Source organism: Lycorma delicatula, chromosome 2 (assembly GCF_047948215.1).
Source record: "Lycorma delicatula isolate Av1 chromosome 2, ASM4794821v1, whole genome shotgun sequence".
In the NCBI taxonomy this organism is placed as follows: Eukaryota; Metazoa; Arthropoda; class Insecta; order Hemiptera; family Fulgoridae; genus Lycorma; species Lycorma delicatula.
Window position 1 is genome coordinate 7,053,166 of NC_134456.1, and position 24,387 is coordinate 7,077,552.

The following is a 24,387-nucleotide window of genomic DNA, read 5'->3' on the forward strand; positions in this document are numbered from 1 at the left end:
GAAAAGTCCAGTCAAATCATCATCCAACCTGCCATGACCAAATAACAAATGGTGGCCCGACCAAGGTAATGGAATGTTGGTATGGTGTTATGGAAACACGGATGCTATGATGGATGTCTGACACTTTTCAACCACATTGCCAATGTTGAATTACAAAATAAGTTCAGCATTGGGCCCATCATCAACAAACTACACAAGAGCTGACTGAGATGGTTTGGCCACGTCCTGCACATCAATGCCAACTCTGTCGCCAAGACCGCCTACACACTAACCATCGACAGGATGCAATCAAAGAGCCTCAACCAAAGCAACGCTGGACCATCTCGCTGGACTATCTCTGTGGGCTTCACCCCACAGCTCACTACCATACCAAGTGGCATCATTGCAGCCACCAAGTAGAGTCCGCCATCGCAAAGGACAAACGCTAAGCAAAAGAAGAAAAGAAAAGGTTTACTATATATAAAAGTGCAATTTCAAAATGTACTATCACTTAGAAGAATACCACAGCAAAACCTTTTGCCATTTTTTAAATGTTCTCTTAATTTAAAGATTAAATTTTAGTCAACATTTTTTATCAATCTATATTTTTCTATGATGTCTTAGTAACATCAAAAATATATTTTTGAAGAGAATACAAATCATATTACTACGTAAAATAAATAAAAAGGATAGAAACGTAAGAACTATTTATATGAATACAAATAAATAAAACAAAAACTAATTTAAAAAATTTTTTTAAATATATTTATAATACCTCTTGTTGCATACGATCAATAGCTGCAGTTTTTTCACCATTTATCCTGTATGATTGTAAGAAGGTATCATTAAGTGTAGTGGTCAATTCAATATTAACTTGTTCCCGATATATGTATGCCAATACGCCAACCATAGCTTCCAGTAGAAATATTAGAAGTAGCATAAATGTATACTGGAACAATAATTATTAAATAAACAAATATACTCACAGTATTGTCTATAGTTATCAACTTATTTCGATAGGTTTTAATAAAACTGCATTAAAAATCATCCAGCACAAAAAAGACAATTTCATTAATATAATTTTTCAATATTGATATCCATCAATATCTATTAAGGGTCTTTCCCGTACTTTCTTTAAGATATATATGATGGTACATTGAAGGAATGGCTGAAATGTACGAGAAAGATAGTTGAGGTTGGAAAGGACCACTTTGTTATTTGCTAATGAGTAATTGTTAAAGACCAATGAAGAAGAGAATATTGTGTACACGATGCATATGTTGAAGAGCCATTTGAAAAGATGAGGATTGTAAAACTGACACATCAAATTTGGGAAAGAAAGAATATTTATCACTGGGAGACCTTTCTTTAGATTTAGACACTAATGGAGAGGCTTTAAGAGGTCAGCATGAGTTACTTGGAACTCTTAATACAGATAATGGAAAGTCTGACAGTGAAATTCACCAGAGAGTGGCAATGCATAATTGAAAGGCATAATTGGAAGGCTGAATGTCCTGTTGTAGTTCACTAAAGTTAAGTGTAGTAATAAGTTGCTGTTTTACAAGGCAGTAGTGGCCAAGTACATGGATAAAAATGAAAGCACATTAAGAAAAGTAGTAGAGCAGTAAGAGGTTATTTACAATTAAAATGCTGAATGGATTTTCAAGATTACAGTTTGTTAGAAATTGTACTAAAAAGAGGAGCTCAGGAGTTGATGTTCGATTACTCATAGAGTGGAAATGCATCAATTAATGTGATATTGCCATGTAAGAAGAAGGAAGGAGGAGAGAAGGAGGCTGAAGAAGATTTTGGACTACTATCCAGAAAGGCACTGAAGAAGAGCTTGTCTCAGGAAAATAAATATGGAGATAATACAGGACAAGGAATTACAGTCAACATAACTAAAATGGTGGCCCATTTAATGTTTTTCACTAGTTAAGCAGTTTATGTACTTTGGAAATAACTGCTTAAAAATGAAACAACAAAAAAAGTAAAATAAAATTTAACAAATGCTCCTTCCTCAAAACAATCTTTTTTTTTTGAAACCCACTACTTGGAGTGACTTAGATCGCTCTCACATTTTTTATTTTTGAAACTAGCTGTGAAAAATGTTATTTCAGTAATTTTAGTTAGGGTTATCATAACCTGAAATGTATTAGGTCAATTTTTTTGCTTTTCAATGCCCTTTAAAATGATGTGATATAATTCTACCCTTCCCTTTTCATTCAAAACTGTTGTGTGGTGATCTGATGCTGCAAAATGCAAAAATGTTTTGAGGTAAGTTTTAGTTTTATATGTTTAACTGTCGAAAAGTTATCAATGATTCCCATATTTAAATTAAAATTCTGTTTATATATATACATATATAGTAGTATTAAATAAATTTAAAAAAATTACAGTTAATGGGTAAAGAAGCTCTTTTTTCGGAATGATTTTTTTTATCACTTCCCTTAATCTAAATTAATACATAACTATAAAAAATTAAAATTTACATTAAATCTGATAAGATTTTTTATATATACCAAAAACAACCACACTTATTGCAAGACATGGGCAACAAACTGATCTAACCAATACACAACAATTGTTAAAATGGGTGCAGATGGATAGAATAATTAGCTTTTAATTAATTCACAAATAAAAATATTCTAAGAAAATATAATTTAAAAATAAAATTATCGAATTTAAAGATAATTAGTTACAAGTAATAAACTGAAATTTAAAAATTTGAACTTTATAAATGTATAGATGTTAAAGTATAAATGTTTTGTTCAGATATTACTTGTAATAAATGCAGATGATATAAAAAAAACAATGCTACTACTACTTTGGGATTCAGAGAGCAATTTTAATACATTACAAACATGTACGGGTATTAATAGCGCCAGACTACAGGTTAAACATTAATTTTATAAATGTAAATATTTTTAAGATCACTTCAAACAAATATTATATGTATTTATTATAATGTAAAGAATGCTATAAAATAACGAAAAGGTTTCAAACAGTCATCATTTTTAGAAGAAAGTAAATGAAATACTAAGTGTAGAAATACTAAGTGAAGAGAGAAACTCTAAAAGTTTTTGACTGATAAACAATTTATGAACATTAACTAAGAGCTCGTGCTCTGTGTTACAACACCAATAGTACATGAAGCTTGTTAGTCACTATGATTACAGAACAGATGAAGGTTTAATATGTTTTGTGTCTCATTAAGTATGAGTTTGTTACAACTGTTAGGTGTGAACACCATCATGTATTCGATGAAGAACCACCACCACATGAAAATAAAATTCATGAATGGAATAAACAACTCAAAGAAGAGTGTAGCCTGCTTAAGTCCAAGACAACCTTTAGTGTCTGATGAGAACGCTGAAGCTACACAAACAAGTTATTTGTGTAGCCTGAAAAATCCGTATGGAAGTGTTCGGTAAAATTAGATAATCCAAAAATAATTGTTCACAAGTGTAAAAAGCAATTATGCTTTACTGGAAATAAAATACAGATATTACATAAAATGTATCAATAGAACAAAATTAAACGATTTGAATTCACTATAGATATTGAGGGTAGGTTGGATTATAATGGGGAGGTTTAAAAAATTTATTTTTAATAATGATCTGTAATGATTTTCATGTTTTCAGGACAAGTACCTCGACATGATGTTCAAATATGGGGTAATCAACCCCCACATATAATAATCAAAGTGACAGCCCAAAACTTAATGTGTGATGTGTAACTGTATGAGACAGAATTACTGGTTCCTTCTTATTGGCTGAAAAAACTACGATGGGAAACAACTTACTGGATACAATAAAATGGTATGCAATGCTCAAAATACCAGAGAACTCCTATCTCCATCTAAACAAAATTCCTCTAAATTTGCCACATTTGTACAGGATTACCTAAAAACATTTATTCAGTAATAGATTGGACGAGAACTGTGGATAGTGTAGTCTCCTCTGCCTTCAGACTTTACACGCACAGCTGGATTTAGGCATGTGCCACATGGGTCTGGGCGCAGGCAGTAAATTTGGATAAAATGTGAATTATTTTCAAAAAATAAATTTTACACATATTTACTACTGATAAAATAAAATATGGAAAACATGGCTTTTTCAAAGAAGTTTAAAAAACGATAACTGTGCGGCAACAGGTCAGTTGCCGCATAACGTTGTCATTTGCTAGTAAGCATGCAAAGTTAGTAAATGTACAATTGGCTATAGAGGGCGCAAACAGGCAATGTACTGTGTGAGCAGCATGACACTGTACACAGCAGTTGATGCCGTCTTGCATATGTGTTTGCTTGCCCCTGAGCAGAACACCATTTCAAGCTCATTGCTTACATTCGACAAGCCCAAGTGTCTCGACCAACCAGAAAGCTTTCTGTTGGCAGTCTTAAGCACTCAAGTCTGTTGTCTGTTGAAGCTGATCTTTCTGTTGGTTGTCTTGAGCACTCAAGTCTGTTGTCTATTGAAGCTGTTTATCAGGGTCTGGTGTCTTGTAATTGTTGCAACATTACAATTTTCCCACTATTCTGCTGTTTCAGTGAAACAGCAGAATAGTGTCAATTTTTGTAAATAATATTGTAAATTTTTTACATGTACAAAATTTTTGTACTTATATTTTTGTAATGTAACTTGATACAATTCTAATCGTATTTTTAGTATGTTTTAGTGTGTTTATTTTTTAAGTACTCAATTCATTTTATTTAGTATAATTTTGGTTTAAAGTTATGTTTGGAAGATATTTTAACCACAAAGATGGTTGGATGCAAAAGGCTTAATGGTGCAAAATACTAAAAAGTAGCGAGCGAAAGGAAAAAATAAATTGAATGAAATAATAAGTTAAACAGTAAAATTAGATTATTTTTTTAGAAGTAATACCAGTATGAGAGAAACTTCTTCCCAATCTCATTCAACACCTTCATAAAGTTCAAGGTTCAATGAAGAAACATACGAAGTTGAAACAACTTTTGTTGATTATGTTATGACTGCTGCCGATCAAGAGGCCCCAGTTAATGATCAACATAGTTCTCATATCATTATAAACCGACCCAAGTGGAAGTCCTAATTACATTGCATCCAATACTAAAGAAAAGGAAGACATCCTTTTAAAACCTGATACTCCTACTACTAGTATTACTAGTAACTTGAAACCAAGTAATTATCCATTATTGTAGAAAATTAAAGGCACTACCACAAGACTATTTTCTTAAAAATGATTTCAATCAAAATAAAGATGATGACTTTGAATAATTCAAATGAGTGTACCCTGATAAAAACAGATTTTTGAACAGGGTTGTTTGACAGAAAACTAGCTAATGGAGATCTAGTGAATAGGGATTATCTAGTTTATTCCCCCAGCCAGGGATCTTTTTTTTGTAGCTCCAGCAAACTGTTTTGTCTAACCAAGTCAATTCAGTGACAGGGAATTTAACAATTGGAAACATTGTTACCCGGGGGTTAAAGAATGTGAGAACTTACATGTACACCTTGATAGTGGTTAACCTACAAACAGGGAGCTGCTGAAATGCGGAAGACTGGTAACCACTTATAAACACAAATTGAAGAAGAATAAAATAATGGATGGCTGTACTTCAAAGAGTGGTTGTCGTGATAAAGAAGCCAGCATCACGTGGTCTTGCTTTTAGAGGAGATGATGAACAGTTTCGTTCCACTAATAATGTAGACCACATGATGTGCCTAGAACTATTGCAGAGTTTGTTTCTGTTTTAAAAGCCCAGATTGATAAGCATGATTACCCTGGTAAATGTAAATCATCTTACCTTTCATATACAATTTGTGGTGAGTTGATTGAGACAATAGGTAGAACTGTTAGAGAGTAAAGAAGTGAAAACCTCAAAATACTTTTCAAATTGTTGATTCAACTCGTGATGTTACACATAATGACCAGTTATCTTCATCCTACAGTCTGTGAACGAGTTCAGATATCCAGAAGAATGTATTGTAGATTTTTTAAAAACCAAAGTCTTACAGAAAAAAAAAGTTGATTCAGTTTTTTGAATTTCTTAAGGCTCATGGCTTACACACTTAGAATTCCTGTGGACAATTGTTCTATAATGCTTCAAATATGTCTAGGGTCTACTCTGATCACAAACTAGACTAAAAGTAGCAAACCCATTGATACTTTACATGCTGTGTTCTGCCCATTCCTTTAATTTAATGGGATCTAGTGCAGCAGGATGCTATAATCTTTCTAGATCATTCTTTGACTTGTTACAAGGCCTCCACAATTTTTTTTTCTTCATCGACCCATGGAAAGTGCTAGAATAATTTTTTAAGCCAGGTGGTAAGAACCTCTCCATAAAATCGCTGATCATAACAAGATAGTCAGCCAGGGAAGAGATATGCAAAAGCCTCAAGAGAGATTTTGAGGCAATTTTAAAGACTCTCAAAAATGTGACTAAGAGCCACGATGGAAAAGAAAAAACAAAGCCAAAGGGCTTTTAAATAAATTTGTTTGCACTGAAGCTTTGTCTATGGCAGACTTACAGGATGATGTTCTTAATTAATTTAACAGTGTTAATGAAAAAATACAATCATGCTTTATGAATATAGCTCCAGTTGTGATGTTAAACAAATCTCTGAGTGTAATTGTGGATAAAATGAAAGGTCTGTTTAATTTGTACAAGATGGCTGGTGAAAAAACTACAAACTGTCCACACTGTTCTTGAAAATGAATTCAATAGTGAATGTGTAGAAGAAAGGCCTAAAAGATCAAGAAAAATAACAAAGTTCTTTGAGGAATCTGACTCAAATGAACCAGAAGAGGAGGAGGAAGAAAAAAACACAGACCATAGTTTTCAAAAAAGCTTTTCATGATCCTTAATAAGAATTTTTCTGATTTTAAGAAGAGAATTACCGTCTATATCGAGTTTCTCAGCAAACACTTCTTCTTAACAAATCTATGCAGCTTGAATGCCAAGGAAATCCCCACAGCAGTATCTTCTTTGCAGAAAATTTATGCAACTGACATTGACAAGTCTTCACTTGTTGTTGAGTGTCTTCATTTAAAAAAACTTTTAACTCAAGACAAATTATACAATACCAATGCTGAACAAATGTCAGAATTACAGATTACTAATATTGAAAACTCTTCATGACATTCTAACATAAGTATTTTCTTTATGTATATTTATATATACCAGCAACAAACTGTGCAGCTGAAAGATCATTTCCCTCACTTGTCAAGAATCGAAAATTATTTGAGGTTACTCTTACTCAGAAGAGATTGGTTCTATGGAGCTGTTTCAGCAAGAGAATGACTTGACTATGAAACTTGATTTTCATGTTATTAATGATTTTACTCATATTAAAGCAAGATTTAAGCAGTTTTGATGTACTACAGTTTCACTTGATTTAAAAATGTAATAAATGTAAGTTAGCTTTTTACAATATAACCTCTATATTATTCTTCAAAATTATTATTTATAAATTATAAATACCTTTTACACCATGTTTTGCAAGGTCGATTTTCACCTTTGTAAATATGTTAATGAAGTAAAATAGTTAATGTAGTAATTATACAGTAGGATGTATCAATATATAACTAGTCTACGTTGTTTCAAAATCTTGGAAGAAAATGATTACAATCTTTTATGATGTTGATTTAGTAGGATAGTTGAAATAGTGTTGGTTAAAAATTAGATCCAGGAGGAGGACAGCTGAGGGTGATGGACAGGACAGGTGGAAGAGAGTAGGGGTGACAATTTCACTTGCGTCCATGTGCATAAACATGTAAATCGAGCCATGCTTACACCTACTGATTTCTATTTATGGAGGCTATGTAAAGGCATGAGTGTTCTCTATTCAAATAAGAAATTTAGACTGTAAAAAATATGGACCACTGAAATTGTTTCTTCTATTTTTCAGAATAGACGAAACAGTTCTGGTTACACAATAGGCAAACATACTAGGTACACAACCGTTCTCTGTCATGTATGGGAAGAGGATAACCATGGCTCCAGACGCCATGGTTATAGAAAATTATGATAATTCAAACACAATACATAAAAAAAGGCAAAAACCATGGAGCAATGAGGTACACATGTTAGACTGATGTAAACAAAGTGACTGTCTACCAAGTAATGGTCAGTTATCAAGGAAAGTGTCCAGTGATGCCACAGCTCTATCCATAGAAAGCGGAACTTTTAAAATGAGTCGGTTGCTCCAGATTTTATCCATTGCTTTTAAAATCCATTAAAGGTGGTTCCACAGTACCAAGGTATGAGGGTAGTTATAAAATAAAAACATTTTTAATAAATTTATGCATTTTACTGTTAAACTTAAATTGTAAAACTTCTGTTTGTTTGCAAATAAATAAAATAACAAATAAATTAGATAACAATAAATAAATAAAAACAGCTTACAAGAAGTATAAGGCATCGATTTTCATGACAAACACCAAAACAACCAAGAATGGCAACAAATATTACCAATATACCAGCCAGTGACAACACATAAGATGTCAATGGGTATGTAACTGTTGTAAGCAGTGATACATATTGGTGTTTATATAATACACTCCAAACACCAACACAAAGCACAGCAAGACCAGCAATCTGTAACAAAAAAATATACATTTTTTTTTTTTAAATAAATAAAACTACATCTACAGCAAATGAATGTCACTTAATCAGGGTAAAACACTGATATTAAGACAAAAAATTGGAATATAAATGACAATAAACATAAAAGTTATGCAGCAGTTGATATAATTTGTAAAGGATTAATATCATTTTTTTTTAATTTAAAATTTCTTAAGCAGACTGTAGGAAATTAGAATAAAATCCAAGAAACAAAGAAAGACTCATAACACAGTATTGTACTGGTATTGTAGTGTAGGAAATATATGACGTGCCAGCTGGCTTTATTCAATTGTGCAACCATCAGACAAGAAAGCAAGTCATAAGACCACATCTAGTTAGCCTCACCATGAATCTAACATAGTTGCAAAGTGGGGAATAGCGATCAAGGATAACTAGAAGGGATGACAAAAGATGATCTGCCCAGAAACTTCAACACGTGACAAAATTTCAACCATGAAATAGCTTAAAACACAAAGCAGGAGTCACCCATTCATCCCACAATCCTTTTGGACATCAAGGTATCTTTACTCAGAATGCAGAAATCATTACTGATAAACAATTTTGCATTGATGTAGTTGAATATAGGCTGTAACAAAAACTGCTTTTCCTCTAGAAATTAAACCACGCCAAAGGGTAGATTAGGCTCCATAAAAGAACACCTCCCATCACCATAAATATACGGCATATGGAAACAACTAATTGAATCATAAACCATTCGGTCAGATCTCACATTTCATGTCCAACGTAAATAATTTAGATTAATAAATTAAATTTACAAATTTAGTTTTATCTGAACATATATTTATTGTAATCCAAAATATCTAAAAATGATCTATACTGCCAAATAAATTGGAATTATTATGATTACTAGTGTAAAATTCTTTAAATGATAACAATACAGACAACTGCTTATGGTATTGAATACACAGATTTTTGGAACATCAATTCCTATGTCATGGTTGTAAATTGCAACTGTAGTTGTTTTTGCTTTGAAGCACCTTAATAAAATGCTATATTTCTCTAAATAGTTATTATGATAATGTATACAGAGTGTATCATGAAGTTCTCCTGAGACTTTCATTACCTACTCTACTTGTGAAAATAATGAATAAAATTCACATAAACATATGTTCTAAAAATCTTCGTTTACGAGTTTTGGCAAGTGAAAGATTTTACTCGAATTTCAGCTATCCCAGTGAAATGAGGTTGCACTGAAATTTTTATAATTAATTAAGGGGCAGAATTAATGATTTCTTATATTTTCTTTATCAGAAAAATCAAATAAAATATGTCCCAGAACCATATCTATAGTAGTTTTTGAGAAATCAAATTTTTTTGGAAACCAATAGATTGGGGTTTTTTATGTTTGACATACAATTTAATGCACAAAACTTTTAAACAAAAGTTATAAAAAATTTAATTCTAAACAAAATGATGAAGATTAGGTGAATAAAACAAAGTAAGGTTAGAAAAATTCAAATTTTATTTGGAAACCATGCATTACTACATTTGTCAGAAAAGTACTCCTTTAATGTAAACAAACATCAAATTCTTTTTTGGTGAAGTGAAAAATTTGTAAAAACAAAATTTACTGTAAAAATTTACTGTTAAAAAATTTTAAAAGATGGAACTTACACAACAATTGTAAAATAAAAATAAATAGATAAAAATTATTTAATCATTTTTTATTATTGACAGAAATACAATAAATTATTTGAAAAATTATTATTTCAAAGTTTCTAATTAAATAACAACAGCTGATCAGCAATGCAAAATACTGTATTAGCGTTCAAATCATTCTGTAAGGTACAACAAGCATATTCAATACTGTGAACTATTTAATTAGCCACTCATCTCAGGTATGGTCAACCTGAGATTGTCAAGAATACACTTCATTTGCATTCATACATATCATCCTCTGAAGTAATACCATACCTTATGGTTGTTCCGGAGACTAAAACAGAAAAAGAAAGGTACTGTGAACTGTGCTTTACAACAAAGGAAATGCTGATAAGGTATTCATTTTGGATGTGTGTAATGGTACTGCTACAGCTTCTGCAGTGGAAAATTACATTTTCTGAATCGGAGGATTCCATATCCCAAAACCATTAGTGCGATTTTTCTCAATCTTCGGGAAACAGGTTCACTACCTAGTGTTCATACGAATGATCTGTCCAACACGATGCTGTTATTGATGAGATTTTTATCGATCTAGTTCAGCGTAATGCAGGCGTCGGTACACAACGTCTTTCAAGACAGATCGAAGTATCGCATTTGATGGTTTGAAGGGCACTTAAACAAAACATGTTTTATCCTTCATAAACAGCCAGTCCAACATTTACACCCAGAGGACAGTCTGGCCTTTGCTTTAAGTTCTGTAACTGGTGAAACATAAATCAACAACTCTGCAAGTATGTTTTGTTTATCGATGAGGCAAATTTTTATTCAAAATACAGTCAACAATTTACACAATGGGGATACATGGGCAGAAATAAATCCTCATGAAATGGTGGAAGACAATTTTCAACATTGATTTAGTGTCAATGTATGACACAGCCTTTTTCACAATCAACTGACTGGACTGTTCATATTACCTGGCCACTTAAATGCTGAAGTCTTTTGCATTTTCTTCAAGATTACCGCAGCTGCTTGAAGATGCTACTCTAGCACTGAGATGCAAAGTATACTTCCAGCGTGATGGTACACATCCGAATTTGAATTTTTCTAACTTTTATTTGTTTTATTCAACTCATCTTACATCATTTTGTTCAGAATTAAATTCTCTACAAGTTTTATTTTATAAGTTTTATGTGGTTATTACCTATTGAACAAAGTTATTGTATGTCAAACACAAAAACAGGATTTTTTATCCCAGTTTGTTGTTTTTATCTCAGATTTCTCAAAAACTACTGCAGATATGGTTCTGGGACCTAATTTATTCAATTTTTCAGGTCAAAGACCACAAGGATCCACTAATTCTGCCTCTTAATTAGCATCATAAAAATTTCAGTACGACCTCATTTCACTGCGGTACTGAAATCCGAGCAAAATCTTTCACTAGTCGTAATTAACAAACAAAGCATTTTACAATAATGTTTATGTAGACTTTTTCCATTATTTTCACGAGTAGAATGGGTTATGAAAGTCATGGGAGAACTTCATGATACATCTAAAGTAAATCATTTCTTGGTTGCTCTATCAAAAAGTCAGAACAAGCTTTCAAAATACAAAAAAAAAGTAGGTCAGATCATTGTTTCTCACCCATGAATAGAAATCATGTAGATCAATATTTAGAAAATAAAAATAAATCTATGATTTGTGAAAATCATATCCTTTTGTTTATATTTATAAATGTGCAATCTTTGTTAAAAAGAACAGCCATATATTTAAAAAAATAATAATAATATCAACCTCTAACAAACCAAACAGCAGATTGTTTTTGTGAAACTCAACTCAGCTTATAATAAAGAAATCTTACTATGCTTTCGTTCTCATTTTGAATAAACTACTGAAACACTTAAAAAATTTTCCAACTAACTAATTTAAAATATAATTAAAATATTCTCTTTTACATAAACAATATCACTCTGTTGATGAATTTTTAAATAATTCCCTTTTCTTTTAAAAAAAATAATTAAAGAATTAAAAAAATCCTTAATTTTGTAGATCTTGTTCAATGTATTGATAAATATGAGGTCAAATAATTTTCATTAACATCTTCTGAATTGTGATTTATTTTGTAGTTAGTTATAAATAGTATTTTTGTGTGTTTACTCAATATTATTTCAGCAATTTATTTACTTTAAATATCTACCAAACTTCTTCTAATGTCCACTTATATCTGAGATAAGAAAATAAATTAGGGACTCCTATAGACTCTCCTCTTCTTCCACTTAAAAGACACACAAACATTATCAACATTCCCAGTAATCCTTTACATCAAACGTATCTCTTTATATTTAACCTTTCATAAATATAACTCTTAAATTCAATTGGACATATATAACCTTTTAATCTTACTTTTTAATTAAAATAAGTTAAAATCTCATTTATAATGACATGAATTTTGGCTATTCTCACAATAATATTTACTGAAAATTGAAAAATGTAATAGAAAGGGGGATTCAGAAGAAGAGATAGAAAAAAATGAGTGAATAGGTGATGAGAGATAAAATGAATGGGAAAGTATGTGAAAATTCTAACAGGTGACCAAAATCAGATGATTTTGAAATCAAGAGTTCTAAAATTCAAATCCTAGTAAAGGCAGTTAATTTTATATAGATCTGAATACTAGGTCATGAATACCAGTGTTCTTTGGTGGTTGGGTTTCAATTAACCGCACATCTCAGTAATGGTCAACCTGAGACTACACAAGACTACACTTCATTTACATTCATACATATCATCCTCTTTCATCCTCTGAAGTAATACCTTATGTGGTTCCAGAGGCTAAACAGAAAAAATAGAAAAAGAAGTGTCCCAAATGTTACAATGCATCTAAACAAAAACATCTGGATTTCAATGAATAAGATAAAATTTAACATTTTTATATTATCAAGGACTATTATGCAAAAAGAACTAACAAACATTTAAAATTACAACTATACAAAATAATTACTGCACATCTGTTAACAAAATACTGATTTTCCTAAATGTGTTGAAATTTCCAGTGGTTTCTGGATTTTATAAATGAACAAAATGTTCTTGATGTAACATTTTTTTTTTCCAGATGAAGCATGCTTTCATTTACATCATGAGATCAAAGAATGACCATTACACGTGGGCCGCCTTTTAAATTTTTACAAAAATAATGAAAGAAAAAACATTTTTCGGCACAGATTGTTCTACTGTTTCTTAAAATATTCACCTTTAAGATTTATATACTTTTGAATGCGTTCAAACAAATTCTCGAAAAAAAAAGTTTTCACACTGAAGTTGGTACTTCAAAAACATGGTTTTGAGGGGATTCAACAGCTTCTTGAGGTGATGAAAATCACTGTCCACGCATTTTTTGTTTGACATTCGGAAACAAAAACAAGTCGTTGCGCGATAGATCAGGTGAAAACGGACAATGAGTCATTAATTCAATGCTTTTCTTCGTCAAATAATCAATTGTTTGACGTTTTCGGTTGTTTTTTATGATTTCATTGATGACTTCGGGTAAAAAAATTGTATACCATTCAGTATTAACTATTCTTTTGATCCTCTAAAGCAATGGTTGTTAAATGTCCAGTATAACCGAAAAACAAGCGATAATTTTCTTGGAAATGATTCGCGAAATAACCACTTTTGTTGGATTCGGTTCATCTTGGAACACCCAAACAGTTGATTGATGCTTAGTTTCCGCCTCGTACGAATATATCCAAGTTTTGTCTCCTACAACGTTGTAATGGATTTTGCATTTCATCGGTCAAATTTTTGAGCAATTGCTTAAACAAATTGACACTTACGTTGTTTTAATCTTCGGTCAAATTACGCGGAATCCATCGGGAACACATCTTTTTCACAGCTAAATGTTCATGCAAAATCTAATATACTATATTCTTCGATATGACTAAGGATGCCTCTATCCTGTCTCTATCTTACACGGTAAGTCACACGCCGATCCTCTTCAATCATGCTGCGAACAGCATCGATGTCTTTTGGAATAACAATCGATTTTGGTAGACCTTCACGAAATTCATCCATGACGGAAGCACGACCACGACGAAATTCAGCAAACCAATCGTAAATAGTCTTTTCTAATGGTGATTCATTACAAAGAGTTGAACGAATCGATTCAAGGCATTGTTATTGAGTTACGACCGTGCTAAAATCATCCAACGAAGAAAACCTTCTCGTGAAATTTTCATTTTTTCATAAAACTGTGAGCGTTTAAAAAAGGCTAACAGTAAACAAACTACTTGGCCGATTTCTGAGCTGCCACTGTTGTAACAATAAAAAAAAGTCAAACTTTACAACTGTAATGTCACATCTCACTAGTGCCATCTAGCGGTCGTTTTTAAAAACAAAGGCGACCTCTGTATGACAAAAAAAATTGGAGTTCGGTTGCTATATCGCATAACCGAATAATCATTTAGTTTTTTCAGAACATATTAAATTCGATGTAATGAACTCATTTATCCTTTTTTGGCCAACTAAACGAGGGAAAATATTCCTGGGGTGCACTTCCAACAAGATGAAGTAATAGTCGCTAATTTTTTTATATTACGTTTTCTGAGATAGACTCATTTTAAAGCATATTTTGTATATTTAGATCCCTAGATCTTACACCTTCATTTTTTTTATTTACTGGGAATATTGAAAGAGTATGCTTACAACAACAATCCTCACACCCTTTCTTTCTTTTTCCTGTTTAGCCTCCGGTAACTACCGTTTAGATAATACTTCAGAGGATGAATGAGGATGATATGTATGAGTGTAAATGAAGTGTAGTCTTGTACATTCTCAGTTCGACCATACCTGAGATGTGTGGTTAATTGAAACCCAACCACCAAAGAACACCGGTATCCACGATCTAGTATTCAAGTCCGTGTAAAAATAGCTGGCTTTACTATGACTTGAACGCTGGAACTCTCGACTTCCAAATCAGCTGATTTGGGAAGACGCGTTAATCACTAGACCAACCCGGTGGGTTAATCCTCACACTCTGGATAAACTGAAAAATAACCACAACTTAATTTGCAAATGCCATCTCTCCTTTGGTGCTTCGGAGACTATTTTCAAACATAATGACATGTGTCAGGAATGCCTGGAGACAAATTGTGGCGATACTGAGCATCCGTTGTAAATAAAGGTTCATTGTAGTAAGTATTATTCCTGTCTCAATTGTTGTTATTTTAATTTAACAAATTAAATGTTTATAAACATCGGTGTACAGTTTTATTTGGCATACACTTTATAATTATATGTAACATCTTTGGATGAGTTACACGGTACGTAAATTTTACAGTTTATTAATTCCATTAATAAACACTCAACAACGTAAAATTATGTCATGAATAATTTTAAACGACTCATTTTAAAAACATAAAAATAGAACATATAAATAAACATAGTATTATATTGTACATTTAATGAGGTCACCGTATGCAATAATAGTGTCAAATGCCAAACTACTCATACGAATAAACAAAACTGTTTTAAAATACATTTATTTTTATGACGTTGATATTAGATAAAGTTAGCATTTTATTTTTACGTAATCTCCAATATTTAAATAAAATCATTATAAAGAAAAATAATAGTAATTTTATTAAAATGTATATTATTATATAAATTTATTAGATTATAAATCGTATAAAAATATTTTAATATTAATTTATAAATAAATAATTTAGTTGAACATTTCATTACGAATTTACCTTTTACTTAATAACAATAATTCTATCAAAATTGATGAACTCACCTAAGCAGAAAAATCATAACAAAAAACCCTTACCTTATTGATTTTTTTTTTGATTTTCTATTGAATAACACATTTTCGGAGATCCCTCCAAAAGTAAACAATTTTGATAAATAACACATTTGAGGAATGTATAAATAAACTAGGAATCTTACTTGTATTTTTTTTTCGTTGTTTTACATACAGGGATTCATTGATTTAAATAAATAGTTCTTTCTATTCATAATAAACATTAACAAAGTGTAGTAATAGAAAAAATATGGGGGGAAAAAGGATTGCAAAACTCAACCAGAAGTATCCGTTTTCAAAAAAAAAAATTTTAATGGAAATAATTGATTAAAATGAAGTTTTTAGGTAAAATTTATTTAATTTTAAATAAATTCTAAGTATAATTATTATTAGGCTTTTACGAATGCAAAAATCAAACAATATTTACTTCCATGAAATTAAAATTTTTATTAAATAATTACTTGGCGTTTATAGACCTAGAAAAGGCATTCGATAACGTAGACTGCAATAAAATGTTCAGCATTTCAAATACAGAGATAGAAGAGCAATTCCTAACATGTACAGGAACCAAACAGCAACAGTAACAATTGAAGAACATAAGAAAGAAGCCGTAATAAGAAAGGGAGTCCGACAAGGATGTTCCCTATCTCCGTTACTTTTTAATCTTTACATGGAACTAGCAGTTAATGATGTTAAAGAACAATTTAGATTCGGAGTAACAGTACAAGGTGAAAAGATAAAGATGCTACGATTTGCTGATGATATAGTAATTCTAGCCGACAGTAAAAAGGATTTAGAAGAAACAATGAACGGCATAGATGAAGTCCTACGCAAGAACTATCGCGTGAAAATAAACAAGAAGAAAACAAAAGTAATGAAATGTAGTAGAAATAACAAAGATGGACCGCTGAATGTGAAAATAGGAGGAGAAAAGATTACGGAGGTAGAAGAATTTTGTTATTTGGGAAGTAGAATTACTAAAGATGGACGAAGCAGGAGCGATATAAAATGCCGAATAGCACAAGCTAAACGAGCCTTCAGTAAGAAATATAATTTGTTTACATCAAAAATTAATTTAAATGTCAGGAAAAGATTTTTGAAAGTGTATGTTTGGAGTGTCGCTTTATATGGAAGTGAAACTTGGACGATCGGAGTATCTGAGAAGAAAAGATTAGAAGCTTTTGAAATGCGGTGCTATAGGAGAATGTTAAAAATCAGACGGGTGGATAAAGTGACAAATGAAGAGGTTTTGCGGCAAATAGATGAAGAAAGAAGCATTTGGAAAAATATAGTTAAAAGAAGAGACAGACTTATAGGCCGCATACTAAGGCATCCTGGAATAGTCGCTTTAATATTGGAAGGACAGGTAGAAGGAAAAAATTGTGTAGGCAGGCCACGTTTGGAATATGTAAAACAAATTGTTAGGGATGTAGGATGTAGAGGGTATAAACGAAACGACTAGCACTAGATAGGGAATCTTGGAGAGCTGCATCAAACCAGTCAAATGACTGAAGACAAAAAAAAAAATTAAATAATAGAAAATAAAAATTGTGAATATTATTATTATTATTAATATTAGTGAAAATTGTGTTTTATTGGTCTGGCTGACTGAATACGTGAGCAGATGTGCCAACACAATTGCAAAAAATATAAAAATATTCAGTAAAAAAATTTGAACCCAATTTGATCCCCTAAATAAAGTGACGTATTTACTTTAAAAATTATGTATTATTAAAAGTATAATTGAGAAAAAAATGAAAATTCTTAGGAAAAATATTGGGTCCCAGTTGATCCCTTGAGCAAATGATATTTTTATATTCAAAATTATACTTATTTTGAGTACAACTGCAAAAAAAGAATCTGACGTGGACACACATAACTTCATTTCTTTTTTTTTCCTCCGGGACCATTAGGTACTGCTTCAGAAGGTGAGATGAATGATTTGTAGCGTGTGAAAATGCCATGCCTAACCGGGATTCGAACCCGGGATATCCGGATGAAAGGCCGAGACGCTACCACGGAGGCCGGCACATGACTTCCTTATACGCCTATTAAATTACATTTACACATTTATTTAAAATGAAAAGTACATAAAATTTTATTTCATTAAAAACTTCTGATACTTTTTCTTTTTTTTTTTTTGTTATTGTATTATTATTCATCGTATAACTACTTTTACAATGACAGGTTAATAATTATTAATAAATCAATAATTTTAAATTAAAAAAAAAAAAAGAAGATGAAGTCTGATTCGAACCGATGTGCCTTCCCCTAAGATCCAAATATTTCTTTCATTGATTAAAATTTCATTTGGCTTAACTCTGGAACCGATGAAAATAAGTACCACTTATGATAAATCGTTGAAAACCTCTCAATGAGGGCTTATTACTGTAGTTAAGAAAAAGTCCAAAATCCAAATTTGTTGGGATTTTGGGCTTTTTTGGACAGTTTTGGTTCAGTCGATTGCAATGAAAGGAGGTGCACAACAAGATGTTACAACAGTCCTAAATCCAAAATTTCAACATACTACGGCTAATCGTTTTTGAGTTATGCGAGATACGTACATACATACGTAGGTACAGACGTCACGCCGAAATTAGTCAAAATCGATTCAGGGATGGTCAAAATGGATATTTCCTTGTAATCTAGAAACCGACATTTTTCGTTATCACAATACTTCCTTTACTTCGTACAAGGAATTAAAAAATCAATATTTTTAGTAAAAAAAAAATTGAGTCCTATTTCAGCACCTTGCTCGACATCTACCTAAAACAATTTTTTTTAATAAAAGCTACGTCTTGAAAATTAGATAAAGTATCAGATATTATAAATTTGTTTTTCTTAAATGTTTACTTCTTAAGTACGGTCTCATAAGATCCTTTAAAAAAAAAGAAAAAATACATCTACTCTCTGTCGAATGATATAAAAAATCTCAGGCCAAAACTCACTTTTTATATATAAATACAATTTGGGCCAAATTTCAATTCTTTTGTCAACAGATTTTTGAGATATCATGTGAAAACTGTTTAAAAATAATATTAATACCCTCCCACTTTTAAATTGGATCGACTTAAAAGTAGGGAATTTAGAATAAGAAACAAGTACTTTCATCGTACTAAAACTCAGTTTTCTGTGAAAACTGTACAAAACTTTTTTATAAATCAAAAATGGCGAAAATACTCCTGCCTTTTTCTAATTAATTTTAAAATTAATGCCGTCAATCTTCCATATACAGAAATTTTTTAAGTCATTTTTAAAGAATGTTAAACCAATTTGAAAATTTAATAAAAATACAGACCAACACAGTACGTTCATACACTTTCCAGTATTTTTAAAACTTTTTTTGTGTTCTTTCAATTAAGAGTCTCTTGAAATATCAACAATTTTAAAAACCCCAACACCCAAAATTTAGTCTGATTGCTATACTTTTCCTTTATAACTAACTGCTGCAGCTGCAACAGAGTAATAGCTGAGAAAGTAAAAATGTTAACTGCAACTCAAGGTTAATTTACAATGAAATATAATTAAAATTCATATGATATCATTACACTATATTAGTTCATAGTATCATACTACAGTTGACATATGTAATGAACTTTATTAGCGATGATAAGGAACAGTAAATTAATACCGATGCATGATCTAATAAACTCCTACCAGAAAAAGCATAACTTCATTGTATTCAACAAATAAATCATAGCAAAAAAAAATATATTAATATTGGCTACCAAGAGCTTCATCCCCAACAGATTACTACTTAAAATAAAATTAGAAAATTTATTGAATGAATAGATTACTAACACTCATTTCACTGTGCAAAATTTCAAAATCGTATGGCAAACTGTTATAAAGATATTTATTTAATTAATCCCTTTGTAGAGATTATGTCACCCCTTTAACTCGTTGATGTTAATAACCGAATAATCTAATTAACCAGTTTATGAAGTTTTTTTTTAAAACTAACCTACTTCAGTGAATAAGTACAGAAACTTTTAGTACAAGTGAAATTTTATTTTCACCTCATTCTTTTAATTTATATCAAATGGTACAAATTAAAATTATATAAGCCTCCTAAAAGATAGTGAATTATGTAAAAAAATTCTACTCTTTGAATACAATTCTGAGATAGGTATTCATGTTTAGCGCAACTTTCCACCTGCTTGACCAGTTGCAACCCAAAATTAAGCGGTATCAATAACCGTTATTCAGAAATCATCATATAAAGTTTCATAAAACCGATTAATCCAGTTTGAAGATACCAAGAAAAATGATAACCGATAAAAAAGGGGGAAAAATTAGGCTTATTATTCTCAAATTCTGAAATTAAAATTTAAGGTTTAAACAATTCTTAGTGACAAACAAATGAACAAGAATCAAAATCAATCTGCTTTGTGAAGAAAATGTTGAATAAAAAAAAAAAGAAAAGAAAACACACATACAGGTCGAATTGAAAAACCTCCTTCTTTATTGAAACTAATTATAAAATGTAAAAGGGAAAAGACAATTTTATGGAGTATATATAAAAAGTTTAATTTATAAAGAAAAGTATTTTGAATAAAATTTCATGTACAAGCGGTTCTCTGAAACATTATAACTTTGAGAGATGTAAACTGAATCGATATTTTGCATCAACCGATATTATATGTAAACCACAGCTTCGTGTCGACCATGAACTGGAAAACAGTACACACAATTACTTTCATTACAAATCATAAAAAATTTGGTCATAGCAGACTACTACAATAAAATATTTATGTAAATTTTGTTACACCAGACAAAATTATATTGATTAACATACCTAAATATGCTTCCAGTAAAAATATATTTACAATCTAATAACAGACTTTATTCATTACATTACATTACATTATAAGAAGCCCCTATATAATTGTTACTGTGATGAAAAGTCCATTAATATTAATTTTATTAAGAAGCCAATAGCACCAATAGTTATATACATGATTAATAAAAAATATGGTAAGATGATAATAAAACTTATTTTTAAATCCAATTCAAAACATTACTCTAATTAAATTACATATAATCTGTTAAACAGCTACCATCAAGTTTGAAGAACATCTCCTATCATTACTATTGTAAACTACAAAGTGAATATTCTGACATCGCTTTGAGATAACAATTGTTATCTACAATTAAGAAATAATATTTTCACAATTCAAATATCAAAAAGATGTAACGTATGATGGAAAAAGATCTATCAATTTATTTTGAGAACACGGAGTAGTTTATTTTGAGAAGAAGGAGTGACACAGGGAAGTGCCCTTAATTTCTTGTATTTATTATTGCTTACGTCTCAAAATCTCGAAAAATTCATTGCTGTCCTCTTTTTCAGATGATAAAAATACATTTACATATCTGAAGATAATTATTTAAAAGGAACTGAAAATTCTATGACAGCGTTCAAAAAATTATTTACTGGATGCATTGTAATCATTTAACTTTAAATATGAATAAAGCCACTGCAATGTACTTTTCAGGTAGATGTAATGTTGCAGCCGACTGGGCTGGTCTAGTGGTTAACTCTCGTCATCACAAATCAGCTGATTTTGAAGTCAAGAGTTCTAAGGTTCAAATCCTAGTAAAGGAAGTCACTTTTATACAGATTTGAATACTAGATCGTGGATACTGGTGTTTTTTGGTGGTTGGGTTTCAATTAACCGCACATCTCAAGAATGGTCGACCTGAGAATGTACCAGGTACAATTCATTTACATTCATACTAATCATCCTCTGAAGTAATACCTTATGGTGGTTCCAGAGGCTAAACAGAAAAATAAAGATGATGTAATGTGTCTAATTGGAGGATAGAAATCCCATTAATGGTAGTAATTAATGGTATTTCTGTTGACTGTCAACAAAAATTTCTGGGTATTATCTGATTTTTGTTTGTAACAAAATCAATCCATACTACTTTAATAAAAGCACCTTAATAAAACACCAGCTTGCCATCATTATTGAATATTTATTATGCTTACACGTAATCCTAAGTACAGTCTGTGCCCAAAAGAATCAACCGAATGAAAAATTTCATAACTATTCAGCTTTTAATCCATTTTGATAAAAAAAAGAACTGTTTAAAAGAGAGAACAACTGATAAGGACAGAACAATGATGAATGTGGACACACAATTCTGAAGCTAAGACCAAAGGAAGGTCATTTTTATCATTTATTCTCAAATATTAAGGAAATGTGAATTTTATAGAATTATTTGGATATTAACAGCTACTTTTCACCAAACTCATGATTATAAAAGAAATAATAACTAAAAAAAAAACAATGGTATTTAGAACGAGTAATTCTATTTTATTTAAATCATTCCAATTTAGTTTAAAATAAACAAATGAAATAATAAAATGTATTAAAAAATATAATCTAAAGAAAATAATTGCAGAGTTGGTTAGAAAACCGCTATACAGTGCTTAGCACTGTACGAGTATATAGCATCTCAGTAAACCTGTTACCATTTCATTGCATTGTAGAACAACCAAATAATGATCGACTTGATATAAATTTGAAAATGCTTTGGATAAAAAAAAGTTGTTGAGTATCAAAGATTATATGTGAATACACAGAATTTCTGGGCAATTAACAGCTGTAATGAAATGCTTCAATTATTCCACAATATTAAAGTCACCCTTATTTTGTGCATTCTCTAAAATAATGGTCCATATTTCTTTGAGGAAAATAATAAGAATACTCCTAAAGCTATGTAGATTAATATCTCCAATCGATTAAAGAAATTATTGTTTCCTCAAAGAGCTGGGAAATCTCAAATCAATCCAGAAATGTGGTTTTAAGAGGTTGGGGCAATATACAGACACACAGCTAGGCGATCAATGAAAGCAGATAAACGATTATTTTCAAACCACGTTATCACAATATATTCGTTGGCCAGCGAGATTGAGGATCAATTTATTTGATGAGTAATTCAATGATTCATTCCCGAAAAAGGTAGAACTCAAAGAAAGTTAAGTTTGTCGTGAAGTTACCACAATTCTTGTGGATACACTAAGTTGTTTGATAAAAATCTGTCTTGAAGAATGTAAACATGAAAATAGTAGCTGTTTTCAAGATTTAGTATTCAAAAATAAGAATGTTTTAAGGTATAGTTAAATGCTATTATATAAACACCCAATTTATTTAGTTAACACCCTCTTTTAAATATAAAATAAAATACATGTTATGTATTTATAATTATAATTATATTTAATTTTAAATTGTTTTATAATTTAAAATTATTAAATTTTTAAACTTTTTTGGTTTTACTAACTCATTGATGTACCACACATATGATAAATAACTCACCAGAAAAACTACATTGAATATATGAAAGAAATGCTTTAACAAATTTATACTGCAACAATCTGTGTCTCTTGTTTTAAGTGGTGGAGAACGGGCTCTGTGATCTGCTTCCAGACAACGAGCTCTCTGAAACAAAATAAAAATAGTTAATAAAAATACACTACAATTAATAAATACTCTAATAAGAATTAAAGTAAAATAAAATTATAATAAACAATGAAAATACCTCATTAATTTTATTGAGTCATTCCCATAAAATAAATTTCAGTACATTTTGAAATAATTTCAATGGATATATTTAAAGAAGACAAATTTAAATATAGTTGGCAAGAGTAGAGCACTCAGTTTTCTTTATAAGGTACCTCTCTCTTTTTCTGTTTAGCCTCCAGAATCACCATAAGGTATTACTTCAGAAGATGAATGAGGATGATATGTATGAATGTACATGAAGTGTAGCCTTGTACAGTCTCAGGTCGACCATTCCTGAGATGTGTGGTTAATACGCTATTATATTCTTTATATGGTATTAGATTCTGTAAAACTGGGACAAAGTAGAGGTCTACTGTACAAAATACAAGGTTGTAAGTTACAAATATTACACAATATTCGACCCATATTCCATTACAACACAACTAGTAATTTTAAAAACAGAGCTTTTACAACAACAACAAAAAACACTGTTGTATAAAGTGAAATAACTGTAAAAGATGTCTTGTCTGATTAAAATATTAACTAACTGTATTTGTACTATTCACACATGTTTATATAAAAAAAAATCCTATATAATCTTACAGGGAAAATTAAAAAAAACAGTAGTGTTAGTAGATTTTGAAACAATCTACAGAACTTCTACAATACAAATAATTAAATTAAAAAATTGATTCACTGTCTGGATTGCAAACATCTAATTTTAAATATAGATAAAACCGTTCCATTGTGCTTCTCACTGCTGATCATGTGAACAAAGTTGCCATTAATAACAAAAATGTTACTTCTGTTACTCATAAACCAAACTTTCTGATTGTTATATTAAATGATAAATTCTCTTTTTTTTATTAAAC

The 24,387-nt window shown here is 30.6% G+C and overlaps 1 protein-coding gene across 1 annotated transcript in view; it reads right to left on the minus strand.

The window, feature by feature from the left end:
- Positions 1-24,387, minus strand: part of LOC142320451 (CD151 antigen-like) — an 88,465-nt gene that overhangs the window by 15,956 nt on the left and 48,122 nt on the right. The window contains exons 2-4 of the mRNA XM_075358230.1: positions 23,330-23,452; positions 8,372-8,563; positions 755-928 (exon numbers count right to left, since the gene is read on the minus strand). Coding sequence (XP_075214345.1) covers positions 755-928; positions 8,372-8,563; positions 23,330-23,452 — 489 coding nt within the window. The remainder of the gene's footprint in view (positions 1-754; positions 929-8,371; positions 8,564-23,329; positions 23,453-24,387) is intronic.